The sequence below is a fragment of the Mauremys reevesii genome, linkage group 2 (assembly GCF_016161935.1).
Source record: "Mauremys reevesii isolate NIE-2019 linkage group 2, ASM1616193v1, whole genome shotgun sequence".
Lineage (NCBI taxonomy): Eukaryota > Metazoa > Chordata > Testudines > Geoemydidae > Mauremys > Mauremys reevesii.
Genome location: NC_052624.1, coordinates 8,909,918 through 8,923,705, shown reverse-complemented (window position 1 = coordinate 8,923,705; position 13,788 = coordinate 8,909,918). Strand labels below are relative to the sequence as shown.

At 44.9% G+C, this 13,788-nt stretch overlaps 1 protein-coding gene across 3 annotated transcripts; it reads right to left on the bottom strand.

Annotated features, from left to right (window-relative positions):
* Positions 1 to 2,207: 2,207 nt before the first annotated feature.
* Positions 2,208 to 12,838, bottom strand: HIGD1A (HIG1 hypoxia inducible domain family member 1A). 3 transcript variants are annotated; one of them, XM_039528087.1, is made up of 4 exons: positions 12,815 to 12,838; positions 7,175 to 7,282; positions 4,190 to 4,324; positions 2,208 to 3,395 (listed from the first exon to the last, which is right to left on the bottom strand). In XM_039528087.1, exons 2-4 carry the CDS (start codon positions 7,275 to 7,277, stop codon positions 3,346 to 3,348), a joined length of 288 nt encoding a protein of 95 aa, XP_039384021.1. In that variant the 5' UTR covers positions 7,278 to 7,282; positions 12,815 to 12,838; the 3' UTR covers positions 2,208 to 3,345. The 3 variants fall into 3 exon arrangements, with proteins under 3 accessions (XP_039384021.1, XP_039384019.1, XP_039384020.1); XM_039528085.1 differs by lacking the exon at positions 12,815 to 12,838 and adding an exon at positions 10,108 to 10,264; XM_039528086.1 differs by lacking the exon at positions 12,815 to 12,838 and adding an exon at positions 10,164 to 10,188.
* Between the last annotated feature and the right edge of the window lie 950 nt (positions 12,839 to 13,788).

Genomic DNA, 13,788 nt, shown 5'->3' with positions numbered 1-13,788 from the left:
TTTGCATATGGGTGTACATGTTCTGAGTGTACTCCTAAACTGGCAAGATCCTGTCCTTGGTGCTGATAAGCTGTTATCTTATCCACCAGGAGCACTGAAAAGGAAGACGCAACTTTGGTACATTTACAATATTCAGATTGGCCCACGTGCCAACAATCAGGTTTAATACCAATGGGATGTGCGTGAATTGAACTATGTTAATCAGAACTCTGGGGAAAGGGATGGTAGTGAGACCTCTAGCTGGTCCTGAATGCAGGATGGGACATCCCTCATCCTGGGATGGCTATTGTTGGGACTTTGGTCAATTTTGGGTTCCTGAACCATGATTTCAAACAATAAACTAGAAGCATACTATCAAGGTCCAAGTGTAGTTGGAAGTGTGGTCTGACTACAGGCCTCACAGCCCCCTACATCTTCATGCTCCAAATTATGCCATACCAATTCTCTTTCTGTCATGGAGGTTTTAGTGGGCCTTATTTTTCCACATTCCATAAACAATTCCTTGTACCAAATAAGGCATGATCGTATTTTACAATATCCTCCTTTTGAATAATTTTTCCAATTTACATACAATAAACATGTAGGCCCTTTTAAGTGGTAACTAAGGGTAATACTTTCTCCTCCAACAGCCTTAACATGTTGTATGGGATAATTTGCATATTGGGGCGATAAATCCATCCACTGACAGAAGTCTCATCCTGCACAATTAACAATCTATGTACCCTAAGCAGATCTTCATGCTATACCTGCCTGACATGTGGACTAGAATTTGGTGGATAGTTCTATTAATCCACACACTAAATCTGGCCCTATCCCACATTTTTGTTATGCAATTCCTCAGGGCCACAGATACATCACCATGCTAAAATAGTTTCATAGTGTGAGGAAAGTTTCTGTGTGATGCTGCAGCATCACAAATGGCTAAGGAGTCCAGTATATATATAAATATCCATAGATATGTACATGGGCACAGGTACATCAATTATCTGTGGACATATTGCATTACATGGGTATTCTACATTACAATTAAGCATCAGTGCCACTGCCAACCCCTCCCCAGGGCCCATCAGTACCTCCATGCATCCTTCAGGCACAGCTCAATGCTACCCTCTACCAAGGGGGTCAGCTTGGTACCACCCTTATCCCAGCACCTCTGCTTAGTGCCCCCATCAGCCTATAAACTTGGCTACAATCACCTTCTCATGCCCCAGAGGCACAGGATAAGTCCAACTCCTCCTCCCAGGGCCACAGAGAGAAGTGCTCCACCTTCCACTGCCCCACTCAGGAGTCCTTCACCACACCCCCCACACACATCTGCGGTATGACCTGTAGCTAGCTCCAGTCAAAGCCCAGGTATCCTCTGCCAAACCCACTGCACATCCCACAGCACTAAGATGACCATACATCGTGTTTTGGCTAGGACAGGACTTTTTAAAGCCCTGTACTGGCCATCCTGACTTTTTTGGCAAAAGTAGGTCTTTGTCCCCTTTGCGCTTGCCAACTTGATCAATGGGCAAGAACAAACGGGACAATGCCATTTTGTCAAAAAAGTGGGGTGCAGAGGAATGTGCAGGGAGGCAAGCGGTGATGCCAGCCCCACACAGGGGGGGTAGACAAGGCTCAGGCAAGCACTGACACTAGCCCCAGCCTCATGCAGGTAGGGACGGCTTGAGCAAGAAGCAATGCCAACACTAGCCCTGCAGGGGGGCTCAGGAGGCCAGCAACACCAGCCCCAGCCCCATGTTGGAAGGGGGGCTCAGACAAGTGTCTCAGGCCAGTACCATGTGGGGCAGGGAAGAGGAGGGCTCAGGCTAGCCTCCTAGATGATCATATTTCCTCAAAGGGAAAATGGGGCCATCCTACACAGCACCCCCAAGATCCCAGCCTCCCACCATTACTGCCTGCAATCCCTCATAGGGTGCAAGTCATTGAACTCCTGTGATCCATATCCCCTCAACCATCCCCCAAAGGGCCAGGCAGCACCATGAGCCCACTCCATCAGCCTGCTCCCAAGCCATCTCCCATCTTGGAGTAGGAGGTAGTTCCCGCAGCAACCATTCCCATAGAGAGGGGACAGGAGGGCCAGAAAGCCTGAAGGTGGATTTGAGTTTCACATCATCAGGAGATTCCCTCATACTGCTTGTGTGTGAACCCAGCAATGCCCCTCAGCTCTCCCCCTGTCACATTCACAGTAAAAATGAGACAGGTTGGAGTTGCTTACTGTATTTATTACAAACACTGTTAGACACCAGGCTATCTCCATGGAATGCCAGCAAGTTCGAGAAAGTGGAAGTTTACAGATGTGCTTCACTTGATCAATACATTTGGCGTTGAGACCAGATTTTAATGAAGTTACCATAAATCACTAATGGAAGAACACTCCATATGATCTCACACCAAGGATAATAAAGGCAAAGGTCTAAGAAGTTTAGAACTTCCATTGAAACAGCAATATCACACAAATTAAGTCAGGCATTCTAATTACATACTTAAAATACATCACTTCAAGTAGATTTAGTTTTCAAAATGTCATTTTAAAATGTTACATCATACACCTAATACTGCAAAAATAAATGAGCAGTTACCAAACTCAATCTCAGAAGCTGCAATCCATAATTTATTAAAAATAGGGCTTCTGGGCCTCAATTATTAGTATTGTGTAATAAATATGTTTAAATAGTTTTATCCACTAGTGAATGCTCAGCTCATGCTTCAAATTAAAACAAAACCTATTTTTAGTTTTAAAACCATTTTGTTCTATGCAAATTTAAGAATTATTTTGAGTGAGTTTAGTGCTAGTGAAAGTGCTGGATTATAGCCTTAGAGACTGAAGTCCTTTTATCTACAGGACAGAGACAACATAGGCAGGAATACAACATTCTCCCCGCAGACTTTCCTAGGTGCTTCAGCCATGCGCTTGAGGGACCACCACTCCAGTGAAAGAAGGTTGTTTGAGTTCCAGACCTATTTACAATCCTTGGACTTCTGGTCAAGAATGCCATAAATTATTAGTTGTGTAGGGAGACTGGGTGGGAAAGGGAAGAGAGGCACTGTGCTGTACAATACACAAGTTCCTAGTGGGCATGGTAGTCTCAGTCTAAGAAAGCCAGCAGATTATGGTAGCTTTGTCACCACCACCTTGTGCTAGATCCAGACTGGCAACCTAAAAGGTTCAAGACATGTGCAGTATTGTAGAACCACATCCATGAATTTTTATTTTATTTCCCACTCTTTTTTCTCTCTTTTTGTTTTTAATTAAAAAAAAAGACACCTCAATGTGAGGTCTATAACTAAGATACATAGACCACCACCACCAAGCACAGATTTCAGTTATATTTATTTTTTTTACTCCTTGGGTTTTGCCAGGTATTCCCGATACATTGAGTAGAGCACACCTGAAATACAAAAACACAAGCAAAGCAGTTGTTAAATATACATCCTTTATTAAAGGAGAAGACTATTTCAAGAACTAGCTGCAGCCAGGAAGACTACTAGCAAGAGAAGAAAATATGAGTCTATATTCTTTATAATTTCACTTCCCATCTAGAATTTCAGTAATAGCCACAATTCATTTGTTAAAATGAAAGACATAACACACAAACAGGGTTCTCTACATACTGTTGGTATCAGAGCTAGTGTGATTTATGGTGTAGCTATACCTTCAATTTAGATGCAAAAATGTAGACAACTGCTAATCTTTCCCATGGAGAAATGAGTTTAAGAGAGTTATTTGACAATTAAGCCTTTCTGAACTCTTCTGCTTTCTTCAAACACCTTAGAATATCCACAACATGCATGGGGCATTCTTTGTATTCTTTGTATTCTTTGTTTTCTTCACTGACTTCGCTTGATTCTTTTTACAAACGTGCTAAGTTCCCTGAATGTTAATACAATTTCATGCATGTGTGTAAATAGTGAAGGGAGAAACCGGAGAGATGTGTTCATAACATTTAGTATGCCTGGTATCTAGGTATCCATGTTTGATACTGAGCAAAGAAACCAGTTTACTAGCTCAGCCTCACTAAAAGAGCTTATGTGTTTGCAAGTTTCCAGTACAGTTAGAAATAGTTGATGGTTTACAAGCTACTCCAAGACATTTATCCTTTAGTGTAAAGAACACTTTTAAAGTAAGTCTGCCATCATTAAGAGGTAACTAGGGCTGGACAACAGCTGCCTGTGTTATACATACCACATGTCATTGCTCCAACAACAAAGCCCTGGGCTGCCACGCGCATGTGAATCAGGTGAACAGACATTTTTGTATTGCCTCTGTGCTTCAGTTTGTATAGTCCATAGCCTACAACTGCAATCAAACCAGCCATCCCTATAAAGCAAGGTAAACAAGCATTTAGTAATTACACGATATTACATTCCTCACAAGACTTGTTAAATTTTAAGTTGTTGACTTTTAAAGCAAAAGCTACTTATAAACCCCCTCCCCCAAGTGTTTTAGCCCCATCATTAACACCTAACAGTAACTACAGTGTTAGCTTATGTTCAGTGGGCTATTAGTTTATGGGTAATTCCTTTCCCACCCAAGTGATGTCTAGCCTGATCCAGAAGCCAGTCCAGACTGGACCCCCAACAGAGTTTTGGTACTCCATTACTGGAGAACTAGGTTAAAAAAAAAACACCCTAAGACATGGCACATCATTGCACAACATTCCTTCCAGGAAGACAGATGGGGATAGCAGCCTTAGTGGATGTCACGGCTGCTTTGATACTGGTCAGAAACTGCCATAAGAGCAAATTTAACTGCCTCCTCTTTTCAGAGGCATGCCCTTAGAGCTGTAGTTCAAAAACAAATAAGAGCTCTCAAATTCAACTCTGAACAAATTTCAAACTGCATCCATGCACTAATAGCAGTGCTAGATTTTTTGGTCTACACACCCACAAATGAAGATTGTTATTGTTTGTATGTGTCAAGCTTGACCTTGGATTCACTTGAACACTGGCATTGGACATGTCATGTTATTTCTCCCATGCATTGGAGAGTCAGCTTAACAGAGGACACATTTTAGTTGAACTTTTTCTTCTGTCTGTGGAAAAAGCTAAAGACACTCCCCAAGCCTGAACCTTGCAGGCAATGGCCTATTTACATGCTCTCATGTGCACTAGTATTTTACCTCCTGCAATTCCCAGTTTCTGGGAACTTACATTCTCTATTTGGAATCAGTTACATGCCATAGTTTCATAGGAAGGTACCTATTAAATTTGTTGCATTGTGTATGTATTCCTATGCCAATAATTGCCTAGATAACTGGGTTATGATTTCTCTTACCCCCAAATACAAGTCACTAGTCCACGTGAGGAGACTGTAGACCCACACCTGCACGTGGGTCATTTATGTAGCAATAAGGTTAAACCAAATTTGTGTACACTTTAGGGCCTGTGAACTAGTTCTGACACAAGATCTGAAAATTGTTTCAAAACCAAAACTTGGAAAAGCTTGCGCATGTATAGAGGTTGTTACATTTACACTGGGCTCCAGCAGCCTAGACAGCAAATCTCCCAAGGTCATGGGAACTGGATAACTAGATTCTGGCAATGGACATAGCATTTCACTTCTAGATCATTAAATTAAATGCAGTTCAGACTAGTATCAACCAAAAGTTATCATTTGATGGCTGCTTGGTTCATATAGGAAGCAATTTTAGTGGTATCTTTTTCCAATTAGAAACTGGACTAACATCCACATTAAGAGAACTCCCTACACGTGGTACTCTTGTTAGTAGCCCACCCCGAAGCCTTTCTATGGGTCTCAGCAGAAAAACCAAGGACTAATGGTCATGGATACTGAACTATCCTCTCACTTGAAGGGGGTATCACAAGGTCTGATTTGAGTCCATTGCTTCAACTAAAAGACTTCAGCACCTACAGCTATCAGTTTAGCAGGAGGCAAGTTCACACTTTTTTAAAATGTCTAGTCACTTATTAATTTGGCAGTCTCTGATGTGACCAGATATAGTCCCTGTGAGATGACATCCTGGACAAGCCTAATGGAATTAAGTTAAACCTTACTGAATTAAGTATTTTAAGAGTCCATTGCATTAAAAATCCAATTGGTTATATAGCTTCCCTATGAAGCTAATTAATGCAGTCTCTGGGAAATAATAGGAATTTCAAAGGACTTTTGGGGACAATGTGTGAAGTGGATTTCCTAGGAAATACTTAGGGCTAGGGGGATGGAAGTGACCCACCCCCTTTTGAAGCTTCCTTTTGAGCAAAAAAACCCCACTGCCTGGCTGATGACCTTTGAAGAGACTGAATAGGTACAGACTGGATAAAGCAGTGATTTAGAGTCATGAGGGTGATAGTTCTGAGCTGAGGCTGTTGTGAATTTGTGACCAAAGAAGAGATCCCATTGTGGGGTTTGAAGGACTAATCACCTGCCAGAGCCCAGGTTGGAACTGGGGTGATCTCTGGTAAGCATGTGTGTAGGTCTTTGTGTTGTTTTTAATATGTTTTCTCTAATTCTTTTATCCTAAGAATAAATAGGCTTGCATAGAAAGAGCTGTATGGTACCTAAACAATGGGCAGTTAACACTGTTAGTCTCTGACGAGAAAGCAAACAGGTCTGCTTAGGCAGTCTGTCTTGCTGGGAACAACAATGAAGGCTGGGAACTGCTCAGCCTGGAAGTATCCAGGTCAGAAGGGAAGACACTCACATTGCCACCCAAGAGAGGTGATGGCCACGAGAGTTGGAAGCCTAAAATGGGTGCCCTTGCTGGGCCACAGAGAGGGAATACAGGTGCAGTTACCTTTAACTGTGACAGCCCTCTACTGCCAGACTTCTGGGCTTGCTGCAAGATATGTTTCCCCAAGTATAGGATCCACTACCCAAAAATTGAAATAAGGTGTGTGTAAGCAACTATCTTTTAAATGGAAGACAGAGGGAATTACAAGGAAAACAGACACTAAGTCTACAGTGTTTGATAAAGCTAGAGTATTAATTCAGGTAGAACACCATGATAGGTACAAGAGGTAGGGCCAAATTACTAACAGTACCATACCTTATGAGGAAGTAACATTTCACAGTAACTTCCTGTTTGTAGTGTGTGACTAAGTTTACTATAATCACCACCCATTACAAGAACACTTATGCAACTGTGTATTTTCCCAGATTTACTTGTCTTACTCCACAGCATCATTGCATTGTGAAAGTGAAACTTACCAACTGGTACAAAGGGTGACTCTTTAGATTTTCTGATCAGTTTTGATGTCTGGCTGATATCAGTCTCATAGCTAGGAAGAGCTGATTCCTGACTGGATGACATGTTGACTGCAGAGAAGAAGAAAGTCTACTTTAGAATTTAACAGTTTTTTCATGTTTGAGAGTTCTTTAGATGTAAGACTTTGAAAGCACCACAAGTATATAAAGCATAGTAACTTCCACTGTATATTCAGTTAGAAACCAGATACAAGTCAAAAAACTTTGAACTGATGAGATGGTGCATGGCTTAATCCACTTTACTACAATGTTTATCTATACCACCAAGCTAAATTCAATTTTATGACTTTAAAACCTCAGCACGTAGGCATGACTTTTACAATACAAGAATAAGAATGTGCTTTGGTAGAGTAATTCCATATCAAACAGACTGGTGACAGAGAAAGGAAGCTGTTGCCTAATGGCTGTCATACTTTCCACACAAAGAATAGAGTTCCCAGCACCTTCATGAAAGGCACAGTCAATTCTGATTTTTCCACAAATAAGCCAGTGAGAGCTTAGACCAGAAGCATTTTCCTTGCAAATTTTTTGTCTTCCACCATATCAATTCATTTCTGTGGGGCTACTCATCCATGCTGGCACTGGATTTTAAGTGGGAGGAGGGGAAGAGAAAGAGTCTCCAAAATATTTTGTGAGGAAAAACAATAAGCCACTAAGGAAGGTCAGCCAGCACATTTGACAAGCAGGGAAAAATTCACCTCCAGTATATTTCACTTTGTTTAAGTTTAAACTATGTCAACTCAGATTTTTACTGAAGAGCCAGAAGCCTAATATTTAAAGAGAATAGGTACTGGGTCTAGTATTGATATCAGACCCGCAGGAGTATGTTTGATAGACACACCATAGCTTGCATGTGGGACATGTCAACCTTTTAAAAATAAATGGATTATCATTCCCACATCAGTGAATACTTTTCTCATGCAACACTATTTCATCTGCAATTAAAAAAAGTTCATTGAAAGATTTTTTTTCTATCAAGATTGAGTGGTGAAAAGGAACAGCTGCTTAGAGCAGAACACCACTGTTCAGACTGATGGCTACAAAAAAAAAAAAAAAGAAGAAAACCTTATGTCAAGGCTTGCCAGTGACCCAGTTTAAGTATTTTCAGCAAGCTCATTCATAGGGAAGGATTAAAAAAAAAAAAGTGTCTGTCACCACAGATTACTTCCTTCTTCAGATTCTGACACTAGTGCAATTCTTTCTATAAATTCAGGAGTGCCAAAAAAAAACAAAACCCTGACTTTAGATGGTCAGTTCAGTAACTACTGCAGACCTCTTACCCAGGCTGATTAGGATATATTTTTATTGTTTTGAGTTTTCCTAACAATGTCCTCAGCACAGCAGGGCATAAAGAGAGTCTGCCTCACAAAACTTTCAATCTCAGACAGTGCAGTGTAAAATGGACTCTCATCAGAATAAATGCCCCATGGTATTTAAGTAATTTGTAAAGTGCTTATTTATTAAAAAAACCAAGTTACTCTATATGCATATGACAAATCATAATTCTGATGCCATTAGTGTTTAAATATAGACATATACACCTGAATTTGAAGAAAAAAAAGGTTTGGCTTATTTATATTTTCACAACCAAGTTTAAACCACTATAACATACATATGGTGTGCAAGGAGAGAAATCACAATACTTTATGAACATATCTGGTCTAATCTGATTGTCAGTATTTAGAAGCTATGACAATCTTCTTACTAGATAAGTAACCATTTCAAATGCCTTTAGAGCCCTTAACTATAAAATGAGACCTACAGCACCTACAAAAGATGCAAAACAGCATCTGACATTTTGGTAAATGGGGAAGATGAAGTCAAAACTAAACCCTCTCGTTCTCCCAAAGGAAGGAGAAAGTAGGATTTTTAGTCAAATGCAAGATGACACATTTGTTTAGATATGACCTTGAACTCAGCCAGAGGTCACAGAAGTGGCTTTCAGAGAGAAGACCTGGGGTTGGGGAGGAAGTGGAATCATGATGAGGACAGCCCCCCGAGACACCCCTAACGGCCACGCTCTTGTTTGGCACAGGACATTTTCAGATCATATCTTGTAGCCGAAGAAGTGGGTATTCACCCACGAAAGCTCATGCTGCAAAACGTCTGTTAGTCTATAAGGTGCCACAGGATTCTTTGCTGCTTCTACAGAACCAGACTAACACGGCTACCCCTCTGATACGTCAGATCATTAAGGGATCAAACCCCAAGATGTGCTCAGCACCTTACTCACCTGGAACGCTTTAAGGGGTGAGGGAGGTGTGTGTGTGTGTGGGGGGGGGTATGTCTAACCTCTGACAAGCTCCCTGGAGCGGGTACCCCACCCAAGCCTCAAGGACTAACGCAAGGAGACCTGTAAGCGCGACCCCCACAGGCCCTATTTGTTACTACACCATGAGATTTACCCCTCACCCACTTACGGGCAGGAGCACCCTCCCCCAGAGGCGACGTTACCCGCGACCCTTCTCCGTTACATCACACCCACCCCCGCCTCCTTACCCTAGTGCTAGCTTAGCCCGGCCCCCTCCTCATTACATCCCCCCCCCCCCCGCCTTACCCCAGTCCTAGCTTAGCCCGGTCCCTCATTACATTCCCCTCCCCCACCGTTACTCATGTCTCAGCCCCCTCCCTCCACGGCCTCAGCCCAGCTCCTCCCCACCACCCTCGTGTCCTTCCAGCTTCCCTTACACCCCAACCCCGCGACCTTCGGCTGCCGCGGCCACCACAGGCCCCCTACAGCGCTCGGTCACTACGCGGAGCCCCCTCGCCGCGGTACCCGCCTCCCCTCCTCAGACCCCTCCAAGCTTCCCCCCACCCCCACCGGTCTTTTCCTCAGACCCCCCGCTGCCCCCCTCGGGCCCGCGACCCGCACTCACCCGCTAGCGACTCCCCTCACAGGCACCGACTGAGCTACGCACCCGCTGTCACTCACCCCGGGACCGGCCGGCTTCTACTGCTAGCGCGCGCTCCGCCCCCTGCTCTTATTGGCTGACGGAGTTCAGCCCACCCCGCGCGGAAGGGGGAACGTGCCTACGGCCTCCACCCCCGAACTACAGCTCCCAGCCTGCCTCGGGGAAACGGAGCGCCCCCCTCCCCAGCCGCGTGACCCAATGCCTGTGCGTGAGAAATCCGTCCCCGCCTCCCCCCGTTATCAGCCAATCAAATAGGAGGCTGGTGACGCCACGGGAGACAGGCTATGACGTCGCTCCGACTGCCCCTTCCGCTGGGTCCTAGCAGTCAGCGGGTCCCTGCAATGCAGCCGGCTGCGCTGCTGAGCCATCGTGACTCCGCTGAACGCGAGCCAGGCGGCCCCGCCCACCCCAGCCGTTCACGTAGCGCGAGCCTGGCTTGCAAAAGCCTCATGGGTGCAAAAACCAGCCACCGGGGCCTTTCCCGGGCAGGTCACGCAGCCTTTAGGCGGCACCTTCCCAAGCTTTTATCCGCTGCTGACAGGCCTACAAAAGTTGTCTGTTTAAAACAGAAGTAGCGCTGCTCACCCAATCACAGGCATCCAGGAGCTGGGATTTTAAGCAAAACACCAGCAATCACAAGGCTTGGCACGCTGCTGTTTGGGATGAGGAGCAGAACTAGTTATAATGCAGCAAAGAGTCCTGTGGCACCTTACAGACTAACAGACGTTTTGGAGCATGAGCTTTCGTGGGTGAATATGCAGCCGACGAAGTGGGTATTCACCCACGAAAGCTCATGCTCCCAAACGTCTGTTAGTCTATAAGGTGCCACAAGACTCTTTGCTGCTTTTACAGATCCAGACTAACACGGCGACCCCTCTGGTACTAGTTATAATGCAGTTCACCCCCGCTTTGTCTCTCGGCAGCTCTTGAGCTCCTGTGGCCAATGATCCTATCAGCGATCCTGGCTCTTTAAAACCATTTAATTCCCCTGCAAAACCTTTACAAGTTTTTCCAGCACCTGTAAGATGAGACCAGCCCAGTCCAGAGGCCTCTCCCACACCCTGAACACTTCATTTCTGGCCCCATCAGGAGCTCACACCCCAAACCTTTGCCCCAGCCCAGTGAAAGTGAGTGAGAGTAGGGGAGAGCAAGTGATGGCGGGAGGGGTGATGGAGCAAGCAGGGGCGGGGCCTCAGAGAAGGGGCAGAGGCAATGAGACTTTCCTGTATTGCTAAAGAGGAAGGAGGTTCCAGGATTGGTCTAAGTATGGACAAGTTGTCCTAGCTGATTTTAAAACTGGTTAGAACCATAGTACAGAGCTGGTTTAAGGTAGCTTGACCCATTTTTACTTGAACCAGTTTTGCTCATCTTGTGGTCTTAAAAACAGTTAAGGAAAAACTAGTTAGGCCACCTTAAACAACTCTGCACTGTGGTGCCAACTGATTTTAAAATCAGGTTAGCTGGACCAGTTAGCAAACTTCCCCAGTGCAGAAAAGAAATGTGGGGGCATTGTGGGATTGTGCTAAGGAGTCCTGCCTTGCATGGCTTATCTTAAGGCAGGGGTGGCCAACCTGTGACTCCGGAGCCACATGTGGCTCTTCAGAAGTTAATATGCAGCTCTTTGTATAGGTGCCAACTCTGGGGCTGGCGCTACAGGCACCAACTTTCCAATGTGCCAGGGGGTGCTCATTGCTCAACCCCTGGCTCTGCCACAGGCCCTGCCCCCACTCCACCCTCTCCCCTGAGCCTGCTATGCCCTCCTCCTTCCACTCCCCCTCCCAGCTGCCTGCATGCCAGGAAACAGCTGATCGGGAGGTGCGGGGGAGGGAGGGGGAGGTGCTGATTGGCGGGGCTGCTGGTGGGCAGGAGGCAATGGGAGCAGGTGGGGGAGCTGATGGGGGGCTGCTGACGTATTACTGTGGTTCTTTGGGAATGTACATTGGTAAATTCTGGCTCCTTTTCAGGCTCAGACTGGCCACCCCTGCCTTAAGAGATGAGTGCATGCACCATGCAGCTCCATTAGCCACACCCGCACGCACAGCTAACCTGCCTTATGAAAATATAGCTTGCCAAAAACATCACTGCCATCATTAAAAAAGCATGACACAACTGCAAAGTTCAAAGCTTCTGGATGTGGCCAAAGCTCAATAGCTTTGCATCAGCTCGTTCAAAAGCACTTCTGAATAAGCAGGGTCACCTTGTCAAATTTAAACTTTCTAACCCCTGCCACTACAGCTACAGAGCAGAAATTGAGATCCTATGTGCTAGGAACTGTGCAACCAAAATTTCCAGACAGTTATGAAGGATTGAAAATACAGTGATACTATTAGTATTTGGTTTGTACTACCATAGTTCTTAGGATCCCCAGCCATGGGCCAGGACGCCATTGTGCTAGGAGCTGTAAACACTCAAAACAAAACAGTCCCACCCCCAAAGAGCTTCCCACAGTCCTAGAGACAGCTAAACTAATTGAGACATCTCTTCATTGTATCCTACTATTTACACAGCTCATTTCCACGGACAGTGACAGAATCTGTACCTTCTCAGGGAACTTCCTTCTGCTTGCAGCAGATAAGCAAACATGCTACACACAACTCATGACGCAACGTCACCCCTCTCTTTGCAACCCTCCAGTGTCTCCCTCTTCTCTATCACATCAAACATAACCTACTTGTCTTCACTTTCAAGGTCCTTCATGGACTATTCCCATCCTTCCTGTCATCTCTCATTCGGTCTCAAAAGGTCAGCTCTCACCTCTAACTGGCCCATGATGTCAGCCTTAATCATCCACCGGTTAAATATGCACACCTGCACCTCCATACTTTCTCCTGTGTGGTCCCTCAGGCTAGGGAGGAGCTCCTGTAAATAGCCACAAAGCCACTTTATTGTTCTTCAGATCCCTTCTCAAAACTCTCCTTTGCCATGATGCCTACAAGAAACCTGACAGCATTAAGATCTTGGAGTGCTAACCCCACTGCCCATCACGGTAATCAATACTGCCTCATTATTTTCTTGTAACTCCCCTGTCTGTCTGTATCCATCCATCTCTTGTCTCTTTCCTTATACTTAGATTGTAAACTCCTTGTGGGCGAGGCCTGCCCTTTTGTTGTGTGTTTGTGCAGCACCTAGCACAATGGGATTCTGAGCTGTGACTGGGGCTCTGAGGTGAAATGATAATACAAATAATAAACAGTAACAAAGAATCTACCTTGCAGTAGGATACAAAACCTTAATTATAACCTCCACAGCCTTAGGAAGTATTCAGCATATACACACAGGTTAAGTAGGAGGTGTTTGTTTCTGGAGGAAGAAATATGAGACCGTAATTAAGTCCTGTGGTGCAGAGCAGGGGTGCCCAACCTGCGGCCCACCGGAGCATTTCATATGGGCCACGGCCTGCTTCAACTTATGATGAGATAACCGGCTCTGTGGATGAGGGGAAAGCAGTGGATGTGCTATTTCTGGACTTTAGCAAAGCTTTTGATACAGTCTTCCACAGTATTCTTGCCAGCAAGTTAAAGAAGTCTGGGCTGGATGAATGGACGGTAAGGTGGATAGAAAACTGGCTAGATGGTCGGGCTCAACGGGTAGTGATCAATGGTTCCATGTCTAGTTGGCAGCCGGTATCAAGTGGAGTGCCCCAAG

What these genes read in the sequence shown, in the direction of transcription:
- HIGD1A (XM_039528087.1), bottom strand. Translation starts at nt 7,277, where the DNA reads ATGTCATCCAGTCAGGAATCAGCTCTTCCTAGCTATGAGACTGATATC. An exon ending in GTCACCCTTTGTACCAGTTG is followed by an intron (nt 4,325 to 7,174) that starts GTAAGTTTCACT and finishes CTTGCTTTATAG; the next exon opens with GGATGGCTGGTTTGATTGCA. An exon ending in TGTTGGAGCAATGACATGTG is followed by an intron (nt 3,396 to 4,189) that starts GTATGTATAACA and finishes TTTGTATTTCAG; the next exon opens with GTGTGCTCTACTCAATGTAT.